Source organism: Macrobrachium rosenbergii, chromosome 8, assembly GCF_040412425.1.
Source record: "Macrobrachium rosenbergii isolate ZJJX-2024 chromosome 8, ASM4041242v1, whole genome shotgun sequence".
Lineage (NCBI taxonomy): Eukaryota > Metazoa > Arthropoda > Malacostraca > Decapoda > Palaemonidae > Macrobrachium > Macrobrachium rosenbergii.
The window spans coordinates 30,337,346-30,364,845 of NC_089748.1; the positions used below are offsets into that span (position 1 = coordinate 30,337,346).

Below are 27,500 nucleotides of genomic sequence, written 5' to 3' on the forward strand. Positions count from 1 at the left end.
GTGGGTCTTTGACTCAATTTGTTGTGATAATTTGGATCATTCAATTCTAGAACGATTTGCTGTGCCTTACCAGTTAGTATAAATTATCTACACACACACACACACACAAACATAACATACACATGTATTATTTATATATATAAACATGTATATATGTATATAATTATGTATACAGCATATAGATATGTATATGAATATATAATTATATATATATATATAAATAAATAAATAAATACATATATATATATATACATATATATAAAATGTGTGTGTAATTATATATGTACACACACAAAATATATATATATATATACATATATATATATATATATATATATATATATATATATATATATATATATATATATATATATATATATATATATATATATATATATGAGACAGCTGGTTCCTGGAAAAGCTAGCTCAGTCTTCAACAGCTGAACCCATCAACAAACATTGAGATAATCTCAAAATTTAGACCACAAGAAACCTCAAGAAACCCCAAGAAGCTTAGTGTATGATTCCACGGGTTAGAGGTACCAGGTTTTTAATCTAAAAGTTACACTTACGAAGGCTCGGTGCAAGTGGTGTCTGTCTCCTCGATGTATCGGCTTTCTCCTGGAAAGTAATGGTAGGTGGTGACAATGCCGCTGTTGTGAACTTCCACGGCGCTGGTCTCTTCCTGATTCCCATGGTCGTCGAGGCGATGATACGAGTGCTTGACATAGTTTGTGCGATTCTGTCGAAGAGGAATGGTTGTTAGAGTTAGAGTACAAAATTTTAGTCTTCTGCCGTGTGTGTGTGTGTGTGATTTTCCAGAAGAATGATGGTGACAATGTAAATGAGGTCCTGACCAAGATGTGTACGGTATGTCTTGATGTGGGAAAAGTTCTGTAGATTAACAGTATTATCATTTCTTATGTTTGACAGAGAACATGAAATTTAATCTTCTTGTGTTTGAGACTTTCTAGAATGGTGATGATTGCGGAAATGTAACTGAGAAACTGACCAAGATGCATAAGGTATGTCTAGATGTGGGAAAAGTTCTATACGTTAATGGTGTTATCTTTTCTTATGTTCGACAGAGCATACTAAAATTTTAGCCTTATTGTACATGTGATTTTCTAGAGTAGTGGTGTTGGCAATGTAAAGAGAGAACTGATCAAGATGTGTAAGGTATGTCTAGATGTGGGTCGAGTTCTGTAAGTTAATGGGTGTTGAGGGACTGCTAGATTTATCATGTCTTATGTTTGACAGGAAATATAAAATCTAATCTTATACACGAGGTTTTCTAATATAGTGGTGGTGACCAGGATGAGTAACATATGGCTAGATGTGGGAAAAGTTCTATAAGTTAACAGCATTATCATTTCTTACTTTCAACAGAAAGCACATAATTCTAATGTTCTCGTGAGTGACATTTTCTAGAATTGTGGTGGTGACAATGAAAATGGGTAACTGACCAGGATGCGTAAGGTAAGTCTAGATGTCGGAAAATTCCTATAGGTTATTGACTTATTGAAAGACTTACCAGGATGTGTAAGGTATGTATAGATGTGGGAAAAGTTCTATGAGTTTGGGTATGAGGAATAATTGTTCCTTTGGACAAAGGAAAAACTGATAGATGTGTGTGCTTGTAGAATTCACTGTTGACTGGTCAGCTTGGCTGACATTTAAAAAGAAAACATCATTTGATGGGCTGACCAGGATGTGTAATGTGTCTAGCTGTTGGAAAAGTTCTATGAGTTTGGGTATGAGTAAGAACTGTTCCTTGGTATAAGGAAAAAACAGATAGAGAGGGAATGCCCGTGCGTGTGTGTTTGTGTGTGTGTGTATGTGTGTACCTAGAGTTTCTTGTGACTGGTTAGCTTGTCTGATATTTAACAGGGAAGCATCAATTGATGGGCTGACCAGGATGTGTAAGGTATGTCTAGTTGTGGGAAAAGTTCTGTGAGTTTGGGTATGAGTGGCAATTGTTCCTTGGCATAAAGGGGAAAACAGATAGAGACGGATTGTGCGCGCATGTATGTGTGTGTGTGTGTTTGTGTGTGTACATATAGAGGTTTCTTGTGATTAGTTACCTTGACTCGCATTGAACAGGAAAACATCAGTAATCCGTATTACTTTGAATTACAGAAGGTTTCCTGATTTTCTCCATAGAGGAAAATAAACCTCCAACCTTACAGAAATATCTTGAAAGAGTCTCATTCAAGGCAATAATAACATTTCAGAAAGCAAATGGTAGCTGTAGAAAATTGAATTTATTTTCCCAATTGCTGGCGCTGCGTGCAACAGCCGTCTGCAACATAAAAAAGTGATGATGCAAGCTAAATATTTTACATCTTTTCTCTACCAACGCCGGTTATATATTTCAGCGAGAAGGCCGGGGGCGGCCTTCGAGCAAATCAAATGAAATAAGAGACACAAGATCTACCATTTTGCTGAAAGAGACCGACATTTTTTAGCCACCTATATTGGGAATGGACCTTTTTTCCTTTTCTTTCAGAAAGGGCTCCAATATTGCTTAGGTCTCTAGACATCAAAGGGAATTCAGTTACAAGTAGCATTCATGGGCGTCCCTTGTGTTTGGAAACCTCTGGAGGAGAATGTTTATAGTCGACATAAATCGAGAACTAACTTTTCAATTTAACCATTTGTTACAGTAAGAGTTCTTGCTGATGTGAACACCTGGACAAGTTGATGGTGTAATATGTAATGAAAGTATGTGGAAAAATAATTAGATAAAGAAAAGGTTGTATGGAAACAGGAAGAGAAATAACAAGAAATGAATAAAAGAAAGAGGGTAGATGGTAAGGTCCTACTTCAAAGGTAAATAAATGCTATGTATAGACACACACTCACACGCACACACACATATACATATATACAGTATATATATATGTATATATATGTGTATATATATCCCCTTTGGGGAATTATCACCGAAGGGGCATTTATTAGTGATAAATGGATCAGTACTGCCGGGTCTCGATCCCACGACACAGTTACCTTCAAACAACTCCAGTCGACGGTCTACCAAATGAGCCATCAAGAGAGGTGTAAGTTAATGCCGATAAAAAAATTCATAACAGCTGCGTGTTCCAAACTTGCCAATGAGCTGTCATGGTGGAGGTGGGTTAATGCCGTAGCTAAGTATAATTTCCCCGCTGTCGACGGGTAAATAAGTAGAGCAGATTCGGCATTAACTTATACCTCTCTTGATGGCTCAGTGGGTAGACCGTCGACTGGAGTTGTTGGAAGGTAATTGTGTCGAGGAATCGAGACCCGGCAGTACCGATCCATTTATCACTTATAAATTCCCCTTCGGTGATAATTCCCCATTGGGGATATTCCCGAAGTAACGTGAATTTGATATTAAACAATATTTGTAGCTTCATGAACATATATACACACACACACACATATATATATATATAATATTATATTTAGCCAATGAAGATAAATTGATTTCGATTCTGACTTATAACGGGATATATTTACACCACAGTAGAAATCAACGTACATCTCTCTTGATGGCTGAGATTAAAAAGCCCCAAAAAGGGTATATATCTCAATTCCAGAGTGGGTAGGGAGTCCTAATTCAAGTCCGGTTAGTAAGTCTCATTGGGGTTAATGTTTGAAAAAGTCGCGAGTACAATTTTTTAACAACTATACTCACATGAATGTACGTGCCTGTGTGTGTGAGAGAGAGAGAGAGAGAGAGAGAGAGAGAGAGAGAGAGAGAGAGAGAGATTTTACCACATTACAATGAATTACGACTAGGAATATTAGAGAGAGAGAGAGAGAGAGAGAGAGAGAGAGAGAGAGAGAGAGAGAGTTTTGCCACATTACAATGAATTACGACTAGAATTTAGAGAGAGAGAGAGAGATTAGAGAGAGAGAGAGAGAGAGAGAGAGAGAGAGAGAGAGAGAGAGAGAGCTTTACTACACTACCATGAAATATGAGAGAGAGAGAGAGAGAGAGAGAGAGAGAGAGAGAGAGAGAGAGAGAGAGAGAGAGAGAGATTTTACCACATTACAATGAATTATGACTACGAATATTAGAGAGAGAGAGAGAGAGAGAGAGAGAGAGAGAGAGAGAGATTTACCGCATTGCAATTAAATATTACAAGAAATATGAGAGAGAGAGAGAGAGAGAGAGAGAGAGAGAGAGAGAGAGAGAGAGAGAGAGAGAGAGAGAGAGAGAGAGAGAGAGAGATTTACCGCATTGCAATTAAATATTACAAGAAATATGAGAGAGAGAGAGAGAGAGAGAGAGAGAGAGAGAGAGAGAGAGAGAGCTTTACTACACTACCATGAAATATGAGAGAGAGAGAAGAGAGAGAGAGAGAGTCTTTTCATAACTTACGTAATAAACTTCCGTCATCTCCAGCAACAGAGTGAAGTCGGCCTTGAAATATTCGAAGTAATCCGGGAAAGACTCATCCCCAGCAGATGTCGCTGTCAGTGGCTCGCAATCGCCCTTGACCGAACTGGTGAAGGCCAGTATAACTCCAGCTAATGCCCAAAGAGGCCATTTTGTCCGTGTTCTGAAATCGCACAAACGGGTATATAAGAAAAATGTCCCAACAGAGTCATTATTAACACGAAAACAAATGTCTGATCATTCTGATGTCACTATTTCATCATGGATATCTTTTATTACAGAACCAGGTTAAAATGACACTTGACTTTCCAAATAAGGACCTTTGCGGCGTCCCTTAAGTCCCTAGCTGCAACCCCTTTCATTCCTTAAACTGTACCTCCTCCGTTCATATTCTTTCTTCCATCTTACTTTCTTTAACCCTCACCTAATAATTGTTTTCCATAGTCCAACTGCAAAAGGGTTTCCTCCTGTTACACCTTCCGAATCTTTTTACTCTCAATTTCTCCTCCTGTTACACCTTTCAAATCTTTTTACTCTCAATTTCTCCTCCCGTTACACCTTTCAAACCTTTTTACTCTCAATTTCTCCTCCTGTTACACCTCTCACTTTTTACTCTCAATTTCTCCTCCTGTTACACCTTTCAAACTGTTTGCTCTCAATTTCACCTGTTGCACCTTTCAAGCTTTTTCACTCTCAATTTCTCCTCCTTTTACACCTTTCAAATCTTTTTACTCTCAATATCTCCTCCTGTTACACCTGTCAAACCTTTTTACTATAATTTTCTCCTTCTGTTACACCTTTCAGACCTTTTTACTCTCAATATCTCCTCCTGTTACACCTGTCAAACATTTTTACTACAACTTTCTCCTCCAGTTACACCTTTCAAACCTTTCCCTTTCAGCACTGAATGACCTCATCATAGGTCTCAGCGCTTCCTTGGCCTTTGGCCTAAATTCTATATTCCATTCTAAAGAGTAAAGGAGATTACGCAGACACAAAAACTATGTAACAAATATCCTCCAACAATAACTCGCTGCTGTAAAAAAATAATAATAATCTATTATTTTGCAACTGAGGTGACCTTAAAAATGAATAAAGAAAGGAAACGTGTTTGGGATGTCAAAATATCCTGTACTATCACTGACCACAAAATTACATATTTGGTCTGGGAGATCAAATTAAGTTAAATAATCTGAAATATACACTTTGATACACCAGAAGACCTAACATTTCAAACTGAATGGTTAGTCGAAAAATGCTTTTAAGGATTTGTCATTCTTTTCATTAATCAGAATTTTTTTTTTAATTTGATTCCTTCAGGCACATTTGAAATTACGTTTCATCTTCAGGATTTTTATGACTTATTCTTAATCAGCATTCATTATTATTATTATTATTATTATTATTATTATTATTATTATTATTATTATTATTATTATTATTCAGAGGGTGAACCCCTGTTCATATGTAACAAGCCCATCACGGGGCCACTGAACTGAAATTCAAGTTTACAAAGAACATGTTGTTCATATGAAAGAAATAAAAATAAAAATAATAATAATAATAATAATAATAATAATAATAATAATAATAATAATAATAATAATAATAATTATTATTATTATTATTATTATTATTATTATTATTATTATTATTATTATTATTATTATTATTACTGAGATGAACCCTATTCATATGGAAACAGCCCACCACAGGGGCCAATGACTTGAAATTCAAGCTTCCAAAGAATACGGAGTTCATTAGAAAGAAGTAACAGAAGGTAATGGGAAATATACAAAGCATAGATCACTTATTAAAAAGAATCAATTAACAAATTATTAGATAAATAGATAAAATGTAAATAAATTATTAAAATTAAAGAATTGCTTTAGGGTAGAACTCACTATTCTCTGGAGTGTGTTACGTAAGAGTTTGATGATAAAACTCAAGACTCAAAATGCGACGAACAAGTTCGTTTGAACTCGCGTCCGATTTCGCAACGGCAAGCGAGTGTTGCAGTGTTGCAATGCAGGTAAAAATAACCGGGACAAATTGAAGAGACGAACAAATTGTATATATACAGTGTATATATTATATAAATATAAATTTATATTTACATTTCTGTCTCATTCCACAGATTAAGCGTCTTTTATCGTCGTTTTCTGTCAACCAAAAATGTGTCCAGAGAAAATGGAACTTGCTTGCAAACAAGCTGAAAAGTACCATGAGTCTCTCTCTCTCTCTCTCTCTCTCTCTCTCTCTCTCTCTCTCTCTCTCTCTCTCTATATATATATATATATATATATATATATATATGTGTATATATACATTATATATATATACACATATATTTGTTTGCAGAATATACATGTATATATATATGCATATATATTTATATAAAAATATATATATACATACACACACACACACACACACACACACATATATATATATATATATATATATATATATATATATATATATATATATATATATATATATATATAACAATTATAGCATTATTCATCACACCGTGTGAAAAATTATTCGTTATTTGAAACAAGCCTGTCGAATAACAATCTTTCAGGAAATATCTAACACGATTTGCATAATTGATTATTATTATTATTATTATTATTATTATTATTATTATTATTATTATTATTATTAATCAGACGATGACGAACCCTATTTATATGGAACAAGCCCAGCATAGGGCCACTGACTTGGAATTCCAGTTTCCGAAGAATACAAGAAGCTCATTCGAAAGAAGCAACAGAAGGTAAAGGGAAATACAAATAAACAAGTAAATAAGTAAATAAATAAATAAAATAAATAAATGAAAATTCAAGTAAATTATTAAAACACAGGGGAAATTGCTTGAACTTTTCTTTTCAGTAAAATTTCATCTGCAGTGATACAGATATCTCCAGTAATACTAAAGAGTTAATTAGAATTATGTCAGTTAATTATATCTGAACTCCCAGTGGGCCATAATTGCCTCACATGATTATAATTATTTATAATTATAATTATTCGCCCGGATCAATCACATAATTATTTACACAAATGAACTGCATTGCAATTGAAACGGGCACTTGAAAAATGATAGCCATTTTCACTGCTAAGGTTTTAATTAAACTAGAAATTGTCTGGAATAACACAATAACGCCACTTAGATACGTTGTTAATGGTATAGTTATTTCTTTTTTCTTCAAGAATTTTGTTGTTTATAAAGACCAGGTTTGTTGTAACCATACAAACATATATGCATTTATATATATATATATATATATATATATATATATATATATATATATATATATATATATATATATATATATATAAATGCATATATGTTTGTATGCATGTGCAAATATGTATATAAATATATGTATAGCACGTTAAACCGAAGAAAAAAATATATATATGTATGTATGTATATATATATATATTATATATATATATATATATGTATTGTATATATACATATGTATACATGTACATATATACACACATATATATAAATAAATAAATAAATATATCTATCTATCTATTTATCTATCTATCTAGCTATCTATCTATATATATATACATATATATATATATATATATATATATATATATATATATATATATATATATATATATATATATATATATATATATATATATATATATATATATATATATATATATATATATATATATATATAGAGAGAGAGAGAGAGAGAGAGAGAGAGAGAGAGAGAGATAAGTATATCTATACATATAGGTATATATATATATATCTATACATTATATGTATATATATATATAATTTTTTATATAAAGTAAAAACCCGTACTTGCTAAAATAAAAATAAAAAATTTATTACTAACAAAGAAAAAAATTCCTAAAAAACAAAATACAGTCTGAAGAGGCGTTACTGCCTCGTTCCAGATAATTTCTGTTTTAATGAAAAACCTAAGCTATAAAAATTGCCATTTACCAAGTGCCCGATTCAATTGTTATCCGATTCATTTGTGTAAATAATTGTGTGATTGATCCGGGCGAATGATTATAATTGTAAATAATTATAATCCTGTGAGGTAATTACGACCCCCTGGGAGTCCAGGTCTAATTAACTGACATAACGTTTAATTAACTCTTTAGTGTAACTGGAGATGTCTGTATCGCTGGAAATTAAATTCCAGCAGCAACAAAAAAAGTTCAAACGGGCGAGATATCAATTATGCAAATCATTTCAGATACTTCCTGACAGGTAATTATTAAACAAGTTTGTTTTAAATAATGAGTAGTGTTAGACACCGTGTGATGAACAACGCTGGCAGTATTACCCGTGAAGATAGCTGTGAATGACGGTGTAATTGTCATCAGTGAAGATAGTTGTAATCACCCATAATTATTATCTGTGAAGATATGATCATTTATGAAGATAGGTGTGAATACCGCTAGAATTATACACATGACGCTGTGATTATTATCTCCGAAGATCACACTGTGAATAACGGCTAAACTATTGTCTATGGAGATAGTTGTGAATAACGCTAGAATTATCTAAGAGATAGTTGTCAATAATACTAGAATTATTATCTACAAAGATAGTTGTGAATAACGCTAGAATTATCTAAGAGATAGTTGTCAATAATGTTAGAATCATTATCTACAAAGATAGTTGTGAATAACGCTAGGAATACTTTCCACCGAGAAAGTCGTGAATAACGTAAGAATTATCATCTGCGAAGACAGGTGTGAATAAGGTGAGAATTATTATTTATGAAGATCGTTGTGAATAAAGCTATCATTATCATCACACATTAATTTTTCCCTGGATTACCATAAATTGGTTTTTGCATCATAATGTATAAAGTGCCGACACATATATAATTGTATTTTCTTTCAAGCTTAAAAACAACTTATTCTCGTGCAATCTGAGGTATGAACTAATTAAAATAATTTCTCTGTCCTGAAGATTATTATATATATATATAAATATATATATATATATATATATATATATATATATATATATATATATATATATATATACATATTTAAAATTATTCAGTATTAGCACTGCTAATAGGTGATAAATAATTTGTTTATTCAGAATTATACATTACAGCTATTTCCTTATAATCATTTCATTTGTTCAATGTCTTTCTCTCAATATCTATCTCTTTTTCTCTTCGTTAGTTGAGAAACTTACACACACACACACACACACACACACACACACACACACACACACAACAAGTTGTTGGGAGAATCCTTCAGCGAATTTCTTCACTAACATATTGACTCAATTTTCTGAATCCTTTTGGGAGTACATAGGAATCTTATAACTTGTGAGAGTTGAGGAATAATGCAATAGATACGTGAGAATCCTTAAGATATCTGGAGAAGGTCAGATTCGTTCAAATGACGATAATGTCCTGACCTGAATCAGAAACCTCTTGAAAGTAGTTCATTCCAGCACTGAAAAAGCCATCTTCTTGGGCAACACTTAGGCGAAACTGGGGGCTCTCTTCCTGCCCACTTTGGATGCCTTCCTCTTGGGCCACCTACCCCCAGAGAGGCCCTTTGGGACTGCCTTCTCCCCTAAGTCCCAGCACCTCTGCCTGTCAAGTTGGTCCAAGATGGGAAGACCTTCCCCTGGGATGCTTTCCCCTTCTTGGTTACGCCCTTGGTTTTGGGAATGGGGGAGAGATATTGAGTATTCATGGTGTCCTTTCCCCACCTACCTTGGCCCCTTCTCCCTTCCCACTTAAATTGGGGGGGGGTGTTCTGCTAACAGATCCGCTCAAATGACAGGTATTCATTTCTGGTTGCGTTGACAGATAAATGAGGCAGAATCTTAAAAGACAGATTCTTAAAATGAAAGAATCTTAAAACGATTCAGAATCAGAATCTAAAACAATACAGAATTTTAAAAACTTAAAATACAGAATCTTAAAATGAGAAAGAATCTTAAAACGATACAGAATCTTAAAATGAGAAAGAATCTTAAAACGATTCAGAATCTTAAAATGAGAATCTTAAAACAATACAGAATTTTAAAATGAGAAAGAATCTTAAAATTCAGAATCTTAAAATGAGAATCTTAAAACAATAAATGAGAAAGAATCTTAAAACGGTACAGAATCTTAAAATGAGAAAGAATCTTAAAACGATACAGAATCTTAAAATGAGAAAGAATCTTAAAACGATTCAGAATCTTAAAATGAGAATCTTAAAACAATACAGAATTTTAAAATGAGAAAGAATCTTAAAACGGTACAGAATCTTAAAATGAGAAAGAATCTTAAAACGGTACAGAATCTTAAAATGAGAAAGAATCCTAAAACGATACAGAACATTAAAATGAGAATCTCAAAACGACACAGAATCTTAAAATGAAACAGAATCTCAAAATGTTAAAGCGGTTTACTGTCAGTCTACTTTTGTCCCTACAAAAACAAAAGAAGCCATTGCTTCGAAATGAATACATTCTCTGAGTAGCAAATCTCTTTCCATTATGCCTCAGAAAAGTTTGTAGCAGACAGGTGCTCTCTTTGCCGTCTAACTTTATAATGGACAAACTTCTGCCGTCAGAAAAACTTCCTCTTGATGAAATAAGAGGATGTGCGGAAGTTGAAAGAAGTAACCGAAGGAATTAATTGATATTTGGGAGTGCTTAAAGGTGACAGAGAATGAGGTGTGTTGGAAAGTATACATAAAGGTTGTTCGGTCTACCTTCATGCCTTAGGAAGAGACGTTACTTCAAAGAACGATACTTTGCTAATTATTTTTTACGTTATAAAAGTACCTGGATTGATTTCGTGTCTTCTATGATATTTCAAGCATTCTTTCTAACTTTATAAATGTATCTGGATTGATTGCTTCCTATGATAATTTTAGCATTATTTTTTACTTTATAAAAGTACTGAGACTAGTTTCTTGTCTTCCATGATACTTCAAGCATTCTTTCTGACTTTATAAAAATACTGAGAAAGATTTCTTTTCCTTACACTTTCGTCACTGCTCTATGACAAATGTTAATGTTCACTTATAAGCAGAATTTCGTATTTAAAAATCATCCCTTTTTGGCAGTGTCGAATGTTCTTTTTTTTTTTTTTTTTTAATTTTTTGAGTTATGTGCATCGACGGTGATTTTATCACTGACTTCTTGTTTCAGCAAAGAATCAAGTCTGTACCTCGCGCCATACATCCTGGATGGTGAGGGAGATATGAAACAGAATACAGAATACGGGAGAGAGAGAGAGAGAGAGAGAGAGAGAGAGAGAGAGAGAGACTTCTGAATACTTATCCGGCCAGTTACAACAAGAACTAGAAATGATATTGGGTGGGTTATATATATATTTTCTCAGGGCTGGGGCCATTCCGGCCCAGCTGCTGCGCAGAGCCGCTAGAGATTAGCATTTTTTAGCCGAAAGTTAGCGAACACAGCGCTCGTTCAACACCAAGGCGTTTTTCCATTACTGGGAAGTATAAACAAACGCAGTTATTTTTCCAGATTCTACAGATTTCCGCGCGTAGAACTTTTCCTAGCTAATGTAATCCGGATTTTAAGATATAATATACTTACGGCTATAATATTTTTTTGCTTATAATAGATATTAATGTATTCGTACGAAGGTTACTGGAGATATTATTTAGAATTTTGTTAGGAAGACGCACGGTAATGGCAGTATACAACTCTCACTAGAATTCGGCGCCTCGGAATTCTTTCTAGCTAACATAACCCGGATTTTAAGATGTAATATATACTCGAGGCTATAATATTTTGTTCCTGTAGATAATAATGAATTTTTACGAAGCCTGCTGAATTTATATATATTATTTTGTTAGGAAGACGTACAGTAATGGCTGTATACAAGCTATTTCCCTTAGCCGAATCTAAATCTTTATCTAAGTAAAATTCTGAAAAGAGAATTGTGTATGAACAAGTTTAACTCATTTCTCACCGCCCTCTCGCCCCCCCCCCCCAACGAGATTACAAAACGTTCAGCCAAAGATGATATATATATATATATATATATATATATATATATATATATATATATATATATATATATATATATATATATATATATATATATATATATATATATAACATGGCAACTCAAACCTAGCAAAAGTTAAACTGTGCAAAAGTCTTGCAACGTCAAATATATTGCATTACGGCGACAGTTGAAACACTTCTTTTCATTTTATAATAAATTAGGTTTGAAGTAGGTTAAAGTAATATATTTATATATATATATATATATATATATATATATATATATATATATATATATATATATATATATATATATATATATGTATATATATAATATATATACATACACTATATATGCAGTATATATACACATATATATGTGTGTATACATGCATATGTAATTATAATAGTCACAATGCCTCTTATCTTCTCGAATTCTTCGAGCTTTTTGGATACGATTATCACTACAAAGCCTTAGATCTAAGTGCAAGGAATCTGAAGTAATTATGATGTCCGGTAGCGGGAAAGGAACCCGCGTCCCATAATCACAACGAGGTCACGTTGCCGACCTGACCACAAGAAGGATAAAAGTCTATTGCCTCTCATACATACATACATACATATACCTGTAGAATTCAGATATATTTATTAGAGCTAGAATAGACCCTTCCTCACCATTGCAGCCAAGTGGGCAATCGTTTACTATTACTTATGTATCTGATAAAAAGTGACCAGTAGAGTCTACATATATCTTTCAGCCTAAAAGCAATAAAAATTATAAATATATATTGTTATGTACCTGTATCTTTCAAATTTAGCTAACAGAGCTTTCTGCGACATCTGTTGGGTGAACATTGCATTATTTTTGTTAGTTCCTTTTCTTGAAATTTTTCTTTAGACTCCCTTAGGTTTAGCTTTTAAGTTTACTTGGGATATTGCTTACTGGCCTTAAATTGAGATCTTTTGGACTTGCTTTGTGTTAACATCTTAAGTTATTATTGAAATAGTACCTTCTTATGACACTAGTGAAGCCTTATTTATATATGTGATTACTTTATATGGGAACTTATAATTATTAAATTAGTTCTATGAATTTGAAGTGAATTTTCTTATCATCCATTATATGATGTTGTTTGCCTCTAGAATATTAGTGTAACTTGTTGTGAGTTAGACAAATTATAACAATATATATATATATATATATATATATATATATATATATATATATATATATTAAAAGACAGTATATAGACAACGTAAATACATATATAATGTATTTATATACAATATAATAAATACAAATATATAATGTATATAAAGAAAGATAAAACAATCATAGACTATGCAAATGTCAATTAACCCTTCAAGGATGTTTAAAGAAAGAGATGAAATGAATGTTCATACTCTCTCTCTCTCTCTCTCTCTCTCTCTCTCTCTCTCTCTCTCTCTCTCTCTCTCTCTCTCTCCTGAAAACAGTTTGGAACAAGAATATGAAGAATTTTCTCCTGTTCGTGCACAGGACGAAAAGTAAGGCATTAGAATTTAAGAAACTACGAATTTTAATGCATATAGGCCTACAACAAGTTGATACTCACTAAGAAATCACTCAGCCTACGTGGTGGGGGAGGGTGGGGGTTGCTATTTGCTAGTAAATATAAACACTTTTGCATTCCAGACACCGGCAGAAACAGTGGTATGCATAAATGCATTTTGAAAACCGTTTGAATATACATTTTGCATCACGAATTTCGATTACAGCCGTCAGGTCGAAATAGGGAAAGCAATCAGTTTGAACCGAGATTTAAGAGATGGACTGCGTTACGTATTAACCCTAAGTAATTAAACACCGCGTATTTTTACGACTTCTGGTATTTGATGATAAATATCGTAGAGTGCAGATTTAGCGCCACCTACGACGAAGGTCAACACTGGAGGGGCGAAACATATATTCCACCGAGTGAGTCTGAATGGGGATTTCTGGTCCACCTCCTAAAATGTGAAATGAATTTCCACTTTTCATTCTGACGTTGGTTAAGGAGGGGATATAAGCGTGCAAGAACTCAACTTAGCGGACTTCTGTACTTACCAGCTACCATATTATGACTGTCTTTCCCTAAGCTTCCATTTTAGATGTGATTCATTTTTAGATTTCTGTAAAGAAAACTATTGTGCCGGTTTTGTCTGTCCGTCCGCATTTCTTTCTGTCCAAACTTTTTCTGTCCGTCAGATCTTAAAAACTACTGAGGCTAGAGGGCTGCAAATTGGTATGTTGATAATCCACCCTCCAGTCATCAAACATGCCAAATTGCAGCCCTCTAGCCTCAGTGGTTTTTATTTTATTTAAAGTTAAATTTAGCTATAATCGTGCTTCTGGCAACGATATAGGATAGGCCACCACCGGGCCTTGGTTAAAGTTTCATGGGCTGCGGCTCATACAGCATTATACCGAGACCACTGATTATACGCTGTAGCGGCTGTACAGAAAAGTCGATTGCGCAGAAGAAAATTCACCGCATTTTTTACTTGTTAGATACATCTCCTAAACTGATTATGTGTAAAGTGCAATATAGTTTAGGTTAGGATTTTTGTGGGATTACTGTTAGTGACTTCTTCAAAATATTCAAGTGCAGGATATAACAAGAACTTTGTTACTAAAAGGACTTTATTAATAATCAGCAAAGCAAGGCCCCCAAAGTGTCCGTTAGGTTCAGGTGTAATTTAGCGTCAGTCAAAATTTCAGAAATATGAAAGCAAATGCGATGCAGAATATAGGCAAGTGAGTGCTTATTCCATGATGATTTCACTGACCAAAGAACAATACCTTTTTCCAACAATAATTACGGGGAATTAGAACAAGAATAATCATGATCTGTTCCGTTCATAATTGTTTTGGTCAAGGAAATAATTTTTACTGTTTCGTGAGCATGTAATTATCTAACAAACGAAAAATAATTCTTGTTAATTATTATTACAGTTTCTATGTAGATAATATTGAGTGTACATGTACTTGTATATGAACGTGTATAAAATTATATATATATATATATATATATATATATATATATATATATATATATATATATATATATATATATAAACATCTAAACTTTCTACGGATAGATTGCTTACGTCAGCTTTATAACAGTCCTCCAGCAGTCTTTCTGGACTGCCAAACCACCAGGTCTTGCATCTTTGGAAATATTTTAGGGTCATAATTTTAACAGTCATTACTCAGGCTCTTGTCGGTACGCAAAACACTGCAGATGATGAATACTTTAATAATGAATAATAATAATAATAACAATTCATTTTTATCGACTGTGCAGTGATGTTCTCTGTTTTTGTTGATTTTTTTTTTGTACATTGTCTATACTGCTCGATTATCGAAAATTTGATGCAAATACAGTTCAGTCTATGAATAGTTTAATAAATAATAATAATAATAATAATAATAATAATAATAATAATAATAATAATAATAATAATAATAATAATTCATTTTTATCGATTATGCAGTGATGTTCCCTTTTGTTAATGCTTCCTTATATATTCTCAGTTTTGCTCGATTACTGAAATTCTGAAGCAAGAGCAATTCAGCAAAAGATTCTCTTTCTCTCTCTCTCTGTCTGTCAGCAGAGCCAAAGGCAGATTGATCAAGGGTGCTAAAAAGACCCGAATTTCTGCGGGACCACCAAACCGTCCGAGAGGTTAAACATCACAATCCATCATCAATCGAAAAAGTGTCGAAACTTCTGATGAGGGAACCTGATTGCTCCGTGTCATCCCCGCCCAACAACCCCGCCCCCCCCAAAAAAAAAATATACCATGTTTACGAAAAAAATATTATACCAGTAACATGAAGGTGACTGATTCAGTTTTATTTCTGCAATAAATTTTTTTAAAACTGCCTTTTTTTTAAAGATACCATGTTTACCAAATAATATGTCAGTAACTAAAGGCAGTTAATTCAGTTTTACTTCAGTAATAAATTTTTAAAAATGCCTTTTTTGGCTACCATGTCACCTCATCTCTCCCCATACCACTCCATTTTTTTTAAAGGAACCAGCTTCACGAAATAGTATGTCAGTAACATGAAGGCAGTCATTTCAGATTCACTTAACAATAAATCTTAAAAAGTTATCCTTTTTGGCTACCTTGTCCTCCACCCTCCAATTTAATTTAAGAAAACATGTTTACGAAATAATATTTCAGCAACATGAAGGTGGTTACATCTGTTGTACTTCAGCAATAAATCTAAAATTTTGGCGTTTTTGGCTACATATCACCGCCCCCTCCCACCACTCTGATTAAAAAAAAAGATACCATGTTTACGAAAATTTATCAGTAACATGAAGGTGGATAATTCAGTTTTACTTAGCAATAAACTTTAAAAAATTGCTTTTTTGGCTACAGTTTTTTTTTCTTAAAGAAACCATGTGTTCATGAAATAATATTATGCCAGTGACGTGAAAGCACTTAATTCATTTTTACTTCAGCAATAAATAACAAAAATATTGTTCCAGAGGCTACTATCCAAATAGGCAATCCGATCTTCACATAACTATAACAATCGTCTATATATTATCTTAAAATCCCCAGGATCATATTTCATGGCATGAGATTAAATGAGCCTGCTCCTCCCATTTCCAATCCATGGTACACGAAGTAATATACAAAGTATACTTCTGTGCTTACGTTTATTGATGCCGTTATGAAACTGTAGTTTAACGCAAAAACAAGAATCAAAATGCATTTTTGAATTACCTATGTGAATAAATGAGTAAACAGATTTTAATAACCACAACCGTAAGCATTCTCTAATTTATTTCAACCACTTTCGGTTGGTTCTCCAGTCCTTTGTCACCCACTATCAGCATGCTTACTTACATATATTATACATATTTATATACATATATATATATGCATATACATATATATACATATATATGATATATGTAAATATTATATATTTATAATATATAAATGAATGAATATATATATATATATATATATATATATATATATATATATATATATATATATATATATATATATATGTATATATAAACATATATATATATATATACGAGATATATATATATATATATATATATATATATATATATATATATATATATATATATATATATATATATATATATATATATATATATATATATATATATATATATATAATATATATATATATATATATATATATATATATATATATATATATATATATATATATATATATATATATATATATATATATACTATATATATATATATTATATATATATATATATATATATATATATATATATATATATATATATATATGTATATATATATGCATAATATATTATTCCAGAACTTTTGTTTTTATTTTTGCAATCCAATATGACCTCATAAATAATCTTTGCCATCAAAACTTTAACACACTACCACAATCATTGTTATGATTTTAATTTCTATAAATAGAAAATTTGAACTGAGATCTTATGAATTATGTATAGATTTGATTTGACTGACACTTAATTAAAATCCATTAACTAAAAATATAGAATAATCTGATGGGTTTACTTCCATAAAGTTTCATGTAACTGTAATTACATTAAAATTACAATTTTAATGTAATGCTTCTGCCTCAAGTTTTGGACACTGTGATAATAAAGTTCATTTTGAAAGGGACCTATTCCAAACACAATACGTCAGTCACTCTTATCGTTAACAGATAAGCGAAAGTTAAAACAATGGTAACATTTCCCAGACCTGACAATACAGATAGCGCCTTCCTAACTTATCTCCTCTTCTCTTTCAATAGATTCAAGAGATACCAAACTTATCTGTGAGAGATACAATTAACCGAAATTCCTGAAAGTGCCATAATATCCGGAGAGGCAATAAATCTTTCGGGGCGAGATAATCTCGGTTGGGAAATATATCTAAGCATCTCTTCATAAGTTACGTGTAATTTTTTTTTTTTTTAAGATTTCAATTTTGCTGAGCTCTTTGTCAAAGGTTAAATTAATCAGATTGGCTGTGTATATCAAATAAAATATTAGGCCTCACAAGTCATATCCGTATTACCATGAATACCAGACACTGATATTATTATTATTATTATTATTATTATTATTTGTTAGAGGATGAGCCCTGTTCATATAGAACAATCCCACAACAGGGGCCAATGACTTGAAATCAAGGTTCCAAGGAAATTGTGTTCAGATTATTATTATTATTATTATTATTATTATTATTATTATTATTATTATTATTATTATTAGTCATAAGATGAGCTCTACTCATATGGAACAAGCACACCACAGGGACCACTGACTTGAAATTAAGCTTCCAAAGAAATTGTGTTTAGATTTATTATTATTATTATTATTATTATTATTATTATTATTATTATTATTATTATTATTATTCAGAAAATGAACCCTAATCATATGGCTCAAGCCCTCCACAAGGGCCAATTAATTGAAATTCAAGCTTCCAAAGAATATGTTGTTCAGATTATTATTATTATTATTATTATTATTATTATTATTATTATTATTATTATTATTATTATTATTATTATTCAGAAGATGAACCCCGTTCGTATGGAACAAGCCCAACACAGGGGCCAATGAACTGAAATTCGAGCTTCCAAAGAATATGGTGTTCATTTGAAAGAAGTTACGGAAGGTACTAAGAAATACAGAGAAGAGATCAGTTATTAGAAAAAATGAATTAATAAAAAAGGAATAAAACAGTAAAATAGTGGCTTATTTGATTTAAGGTCACGGCTCTCACTACTACAGATATTTCGTAACCATTTAATAATGGAAAAAGGCTATGAAAATAAATTCAAAAATTCACATATGACATTTCCATCTTCTTTTTCTAACCCCCATTGAGACGACGTCCGACTAACTATTCACGAATCGTTCCGATGTCAGAGACGTCCATCAGATGTCACAGGCCTTTGTTCAATAGTCCGACATGAAGACTCAAAAGAATGAGAAAAACTGAACTAAAAGGTTATGTCAGCAATGTTTGAACCACTGAAGGCATTCCGAGAAGTACTCCTTCTTCTTCTTCCTCTTCTTCTTCTTCTTCTTCTTCTTCTTCTTCTTCTTCTATAAAAGGACGATAGAGCTCTCGTAACAGATAAACTATTCAACAAACTGAAATCTTTTGACCGGTGCGCAGTTAGACAGCTTTCGCGGTACACGACAAAAGATACTATAACCTACGCATCCCGTGATTTCTGCAAGCAGAAGCAATCTCCTTTTCCAGCGAGTAAATAGTGCGGTTTGCTGTATATTTACGTACACGCGCGCATGCGTCAGTGCGTCAAAACGAAAGCGGAAGGGTAAGGCAAGGAAAGCTTCAGCGGACAACGTAAAAAGTCCTAATGGGTTGGTAAGTTTTTTCTCCATTCCAGCCGTCATTTATTTCTCCTTATCCCGGAGTCTTCGTCACCGGTATTCCCTTCCTTCTTATCTGCGCACATCTCGCTTCTCTTGTTGAGTAATTAAGATATCTTTTTCTTCAGTAGATGGATGGAAATGTGAGTTTATTTTCGTAACATCAGATATGACCAGTGAAAGAAACTTTGCTGTAGATTGTTATCTGAAGATGTTTTTCTTGACTGGTAATTTCCAGGCGCAGCTGGGGAAGAGAGAGAGAGAGAGAGAGAGAGAGAGAGAGAGAGAGAGAGAGAGAGAGAGAGAGGAAAAACTTAGGTCGTCTTATTTATCCTAAAGTTGTTGACAACACACGCGTTCGGATGCGTTCGCGTCGACTTCGGTTTAATTTATATCATGATTTTTCAATATTTTGGAACAGGCTTTCATAGAGTAAATCTTTAACCCATCGACATTATAGATTTACTGATTTATCATCTTACACTGCTGATTTATAATGCTTCACAGTCATCGTAATAAACTCAGGTTCGTGGAAACACAGCGAACTGCAAGATATCTGGAATCCATTACAGGAGAGAAGAGAAGAAGAATAAAAACACGTAAGTAAAATCGTGAGCAAAATCGTACCCAAATTTCCGGTGGGTCTCGTAACGTGTTTTTTTTATTACATACAAACGTTTTCTTTTATTTTTGGTTGTGTGCGTAGGCATATTTATAAAGTTACGTGGACACCAATACACACATGTGTATTAGTATGTGCATATATACATGTGAGGCAAATACATACATACATACATACATATAATATAATTATACACATATAAACAGGCGCACACACATATACATATGTGTATGTATGTATATATACATTATATATTTTATGTATAACATATATATATATATATATATATATATATATATATATATATATATATATATATATGTATATATACTTATATATATAATATATATATATATATATATAAATATATATACAGCATATATATATATATATATATATATATATATATATATATATATATATATATATATATTTGTATATATACATACATATATATATATATATATATATATATATATATATATATATATATATATATATATATATATATATATAGAGAGAGAGAGAGAGAGAGAGAGAGAGAGAGAGAGAGAGAGAGAGAGAGAGAGAGAGAGAGCGAAGGCATTATTTTGTTCAAGCCTCCAACGAAAGTGCCAACAAGGGTTCATCCTGATCAAAGACGGGTCCAAACTTTCAGTAGGCCTATAACGTAAGCTTTATGCATCAGCTAGTGACTGTTTACAAGAGTGACAGTTAGAGCGAGAAGAATTTCCGACGAGTTGACATTTCTCGTCTACAAAGAAGAAGAAGAAGAAGAAGAAGAAGATTCACGGTGACACCACTTTCAATTTGCCGCTTCGGCGCGGGAAACATTGACTTTGGTAAACTTTACGAAAATATATCTAATTCATTGCGTTTATTCAGTGCCACGATGAAGAGGCGGTGTATGATGTTTAATTTTTTTATAACCTCCAGGTCTATTTGTTCTCCTGTAATATCTAATTTTGTTTTAACAAAGAACCTTCAATTCTGACAAAATTAAAAGACCAGTATGCAAGGTACGATACAGAACTTGTAGAGACAATCTGTGATATCTACTTTCTTAGTGCAATATAAACTTTGTTTTAGCAATAAACCTCAATTCTAACAAGGTACATTCGGTGTATGCAAGATCAGTGTTCGCGGGACTGAACAGGAAATTGTACATACGGCCTGCAATATTTAATTCTCTCTATCTTCTCTTGTTTTAACAATGGACCTTCAATATTTAAATCTTCCTATCTTCACTTGTTTTTCTCTGTCTTATCTATCTTTGTTTTAACAATTGACCCTCAATATTTAATTCTTTCTATCTTCTGCTGTTTTCCCTGTCATATCTACATTTGTTTAAACAACTGACCCTCTATATTTAATTCTTTCTATCTTCTGTTGTTTTCCCTGTCATATCTACTTTTGTTTAAACAACTGACCCTCTATATTTAATTCTTTCTATCTTCTGTTGTTTTCCCTGTCATATCTACTATCTTTTTGTTTTTTAACAACTGACCCTCAATATTTAATTCTTTCTATCTTCAGTTGTTTTTCCTGTCATATCTACTTTTGTTTTAACAATGGACCCTCAATATTTAATTCTGTCTATCTTCAGTTGTTTTCCCTGTCATATCTACTTTTGTTTTAAACAATGGACCCTCAATATTTAATTCTGTCTATCTTCAGTTGTTTTCCCTGTCATATCTACTTTTGTTTTAACAACTGACCCTCAATATTTAATTCTTTCTATCTTCTGTTGTTTTACCTGTCATATCTACTTTTGTTTTAACAACTGACCCTCAATATTTAATTCTTTCTATCTTCAGTTGTTTTTCCCTGTCATATCTACTTTTGTTTTAACAATGGACCCTCAATATTTAATTCTGTCTATCTTCAGTTGTTTTTCCCTGTCATATCTACTTTTGTTTTAACAATGGACCCTCAATATTTAATTCTGTCTATCTTCAGTTGTTTTTCCCTGTCATATCTACTTTTGTTTTAACAATGGACCCTCAATATTTAATTCTGTCTATCTTCAGTTGTTTTTCCCTGTCATATCTACTTTTGTTTTAACAATGGACCCTCAATATTTAATTCTGTCTATCTTCAGTTGTTTTTCCCTGTCATATCTACTTTTGTTTTAAACAATGGACCCTCAATATTTAATTCTGTCTATCTTCTGTTGTTTTTCCCTGTCATATCTACTTTTGTTTTAACAACTGACCCTCAATATTTAATTCTGTCTATCTTCAGTTGTTTTTCCCTGTCATATCTACTTTTGTTTTAACAATGGACCCTCAATATTTAATTCTGTCTATCTTCTGTTGTTTTTCCCCTGCCATATCGACTTTTGTTTTACCAATGGACCCTCAATTCTGAAAAGGTTCATTTGATGTATGCAAAATCAGTAGTCACGGGACGGTACAGAAATTCGTAGAAACGACTTAAAGAATTTTATCTTTCCATCTTCTACTTTTTTTTTCCTGTAATGTCTACTTTTGTTTGAACAAAGTACCCTTAATTTTTAACAAGGTTATAAAGATCAGCATTGACGGTATTGATACAGAAAATTGTAGATACGACCTGCGAGGTTTAATTCTTTAAATGTCCTGCTGTTTACTTGTGCTATCTACTTTTGCTTCAATAATAAACATTCAATTTCAACAAAGTTAATTTGGTGTATGCAAGATCAGCATTCACGGTACGAAGTAGAAAACTGTGGATAAGGCCTGTGATGTTTAATTCTTTTTATTTTCTGTTGTTCACTTGTAATACCTACTTTTGCTTATTTCATAATGGACCCTTAATTTTAACAACGTTAAAAGATCAGTATTCACGGTACATACCACGAATACTGATCCTTTAACTTTGTTAAAATTGAAAGTTCGGTATTAAATAAGCAAAAGTAGATATTACAAGTAAAAAACAGAAAATAGAAAGAATTACACATCACAGATCTTATCTACAATTTTTTACATTTTACGTGAATACTTTATCTTGCATACACCAAATTAATCTTGCTGAAATTGAAAGTTTATTTTCAAAACAAAACAAAAACAAGGAAAAAGAAATGGATGCTAGAAAGAACTCAACATCACAGGCCGTATTACAGTACTCTGTATCGTCCCGCGAATACTGCTCTTACATACACCAAATGACCCTTTTTAGAACTGAGGGTCCACTTAAAACAAAAGTAGATATGTTTTAATAAAAAAAAAAACCTCAATTTCAACAAGATTAATTGGGTGTAAGCAAGATCTGTATTCACGGTAGGACACAGAAAATTGCAGACACGCCCTAATTCTTTCAATCCTCTATTTTTTTCCTGTGATATCAATCTTAACAAGGTTCTCTTGGCATAAGCAACATCAGTATTCACGGTATTTTGAGAGGGATCGGCGAATGTCAGTTATGTTAAGAATCATGAGGGGAAAATGTCGCTTCTTTCAGAAATAACGAGTATGTCTTTTGGGGGATTGAAGTTCAAAAGTCAAAAGTGTTGGCAAGAAGCCTTTAGGTGACTAAAAAGAACGAAATATCAAAACTAAGTGAAGTGGATGTTCATTCATCCCGCAGTGTGAATTATGATTAGAAACAAAATAATGTTTAGAATCATGATGAAAACCTCACCTTAGCTTCGCCATGGCGCCGTAGAAACGTCTGGTGGCGGAATGATTAATCTGGGGGAAACATTGCACGCCCCGAAAGCGAATTGATTTGACCGCAACGCTTTATCAACGAGGGACGATAAGATTCCGTTGGGTCGTGCAACCGAGCCCCAGGAGGATTCGGTAATTAAATGGTTTTCCAGGTAGCTTGGCGTCGTGTTTTGGATAATGGCTGGAATGTTCTCGCCTGTTTTCTCTAAAGGCGCGTGATGTGAAAAGGCGGCGGATCTTTGGGTTTTAAAGATATAATAATGATCTTGGACTGGATATCGATAGGGTATACACACACACACACACATACAAACATACAAACTGGGTGACTGACGTCAGCAGGAACCAGAAAACATGCCTTCAGTACCAGCATGTACCACACAAACGGTACACACATTTTAAGTAGAGTCTACTTAAAAACAGTTTTCCCTTTGCAGTGAAGAACTCAGAACCAGTCGTTGCAAAGAAAAGCTATTTATGAGTGACCACATTAGTGACCAAAATTTTAGAGTTGATTTAAAACGTCAGTTTTCCCTTTACAATGAAGAAATGAAACCTAGTCGTTGCAAAGAAAAACTACATAAGATATATATATATATATATATATATATATATATATATATATATATATGTGTGTGTGTATATATATTAATATATATAATTATATATATATGTGTGTGTGTATATGTATATATATGTATGTATATAGATATGTATTATATATACATACATACATATATATATATAAAATATATATCTAAATATATATATATATATATATATATATATATATATATATATATATATATATATATATATATATATGTATGTATATAGATATGTATTATATATATACATATATATAAAGTATATATATAAAATATATATATATATATATATATATATATATATATATATATATATATATATATATATATATATATATATACTGTATATATACACACACACACACACACATATATATATATATATATATATATATATATATATATATATATATATATATATATATATATATATATTTATATTTATATATATATATATGTATGTATATGTATATATATATATATGTATATATACATATATATATATATATATATATATATATATATATATATATATATATACAATATACATACATACATGAATATATAAATAATATATGTGTATACATAAAACATGAGCATACACAAACACACACACACACACACAAACACACATACACCAGCCTTTCCTCTTCTTGATTTTCCATTAGAGGACTGCTGTCGACTATGTCTTTGGTGGTCGTTTGCTGGCCCGCCAGGGTATAATCCCGGTTAGGGAAGAATATGTCCCATCCCGGGCTCAAACTTTCTTCTCCCTCAAATCCACGGATTGACCCTTCCGTGGTCCTTGGCATTCCGGCCCAGAGAGAGAGAGAGAGAGAGAGAGAGAGAGAGAGAGAGAGAGAGAGAGAGAGAGATTATCAGTCATTCAAGCCTCTTTCTCTCCTGATAACTCTTCCTCCTCATTTCAGTCTGATAGATGGATAGATAGAAAGATATATATACTGTATATATACATATATATGTAATATATATTTATATATATACATATAGACATTTATATATATACACATACATACATAGAGAGAGAGAGAGAGAGAGAGAGAGAGAGAGAGAGAGAGAGAGAGAGAGAGAGAGAGGTTATCAGTCATTCAAGCCTCTTTCTCTCCTGATAACTCTTCCTCTTCATTTCAGTCTGATAGATGGATAGATAGAAAGATATATATACTGTATATACATATATATAATATATATATATAATATACAGTATATTTATATGTATACATATAGACATTTATATATATATATATATATATACACATACATACATACATACAGAGAGAGAGAGAGAGAGAGAGAGAGAGAGAGAGAGAGAGAGAGAGAGAATCAGTCACTCAAGCCTCTTTCTCTCCTGATAACTCTTCCTCCTCATTTCAGTCTGATAGATAGGTAGATAGACAGAAAGATAGAGGGTTAGATACATACATACATACATAGAGACAGATAAATAGATCAACAGATAGATAGATAGATAGGTAGATAGATAGATACATAGATAGTTCAGTCCAGTTCATCTTTATTTTACATTTCAGATACACAGGTAGAAAAAAAATTACAGCGATATAAAATACACTCGCCGGAACATACTCATATTTGCATAAAACACTCTTGACTAACTATCCTGGTACACACAACTTCACAACGCACAAAAACAAACAAACAAACAAACGGACAGACAAACAAACAAACACAAAACTTCCAAAACAAGCTCCAGTCGCATCAACTTTCTAAAATTTACACTGACCATTTTAGAAACAAAGTCAGCAGGAAACATGAAAGCCGGGTGAGGCAACACAAACTATGGCTTCATATCAATCATAACTATAAATAAACGAAGTACATACATCTGTTTCTCACTATTTTGAAAGAAACAAACTCTTCTAAAATAGCGTCTTTATCATTACGTAATGACGAATCTATATCATAAAATGTTTTTTTTTTAATTTCGTAGACTTCTTTTAAGAAAATTGAGGATATGTGAAACAAGTAAAAAATGAGCCGAATTTTCTTCGGCGCAATTGAGTTTTCTGTATAATCAAGGCCAACTAAATTATATCTATCTTTCGGTGGTCTCGGTATAATGCTGTATGAGCCGCGGCCCATGAAACTTTAACCAAAACCCGGTGGTGGCTTATCCTATATCGTTGCCAGAAGCACGATCACGGCTAACTTTAACCTTAAATAAAATAAAAACTACTAAGGCTAGAGGGCTGCAGTTTGGTATGTTTGAAGGTGGATGATCAATATACCAATTTGCAGCCCTCTAGCTTTAGTAGTTTTTAAGATCTGAGGGCGGACAGAAAAGTGCGGACAGAACAAAGTGCGGACGGACAGACAAAGCCGGCACAACAGTTTTCTTTTGCAGAAAACTAAAAAGCATAAAATCTTTTGCATAAAATCACATGGTTTGCTTCCCAGCCGCAAGGCTGACAACATCTCTAACGATCTATTAATAAAATGTTGGAAAGTTAAAATCTGTGCCTCTTGACAAGCATAATGGTTGCTCTCGTGATAAGAGGTCTAAAATCTTTTTGACAGCTTTATGGCAGCCAACACCAAAACTTTTGTACAAGTTGCCACAGTAAGAACCACCAGACCACATTTCGCACCCATATATCTGAGCCAGAATTGTTTAAACAGAAACATCTTCACCTCTTTACCTGCGAAATAAAACTGCCTTAACATCAGTTGAACTCAGCATAAAGTTTTACTTCTTGTCCGAATTATGTCGTCATCATAATTAAAATTGCACGTTATGATATACCCCAAGTACTTAAAAT

The 27,500-nt window shown here is 32.4% G+C and overlaps 1 protein-coding gene across 1 annotated transcript in view; it reads right to left on the minus strand.

Moving 5' to 3' along the window:
- The window catches only part of LOC136841097 (uncharacterized), an 86,997-nt gene extending 62,773 nt beyond the window's left edge, over positions 1-24,224 (minus strand). The window contains exons 1-3 of the mRNA XM_067108144.1: positions 24,066-24,224; positions 4,373-4,553; positions 573-742 (exon numbers count right to left, since the gene is read on the minus strand). Of these exons, the coding sequence (XP_066964245.1) occupies positions 573-742; positions 4,373-4,553; positions 24,066-24,079 (365 nt within the window). The 5' untranslated portion in view covers positions 24,080-24,224. The remainder of the gene's footprint in view (positions 1-572; positions 743-4,372; positions 4,554-24,065) is intronic.
- Between the last annotated feature and the right edge of the window lie 3,276 nt (positions 24,225-27,500).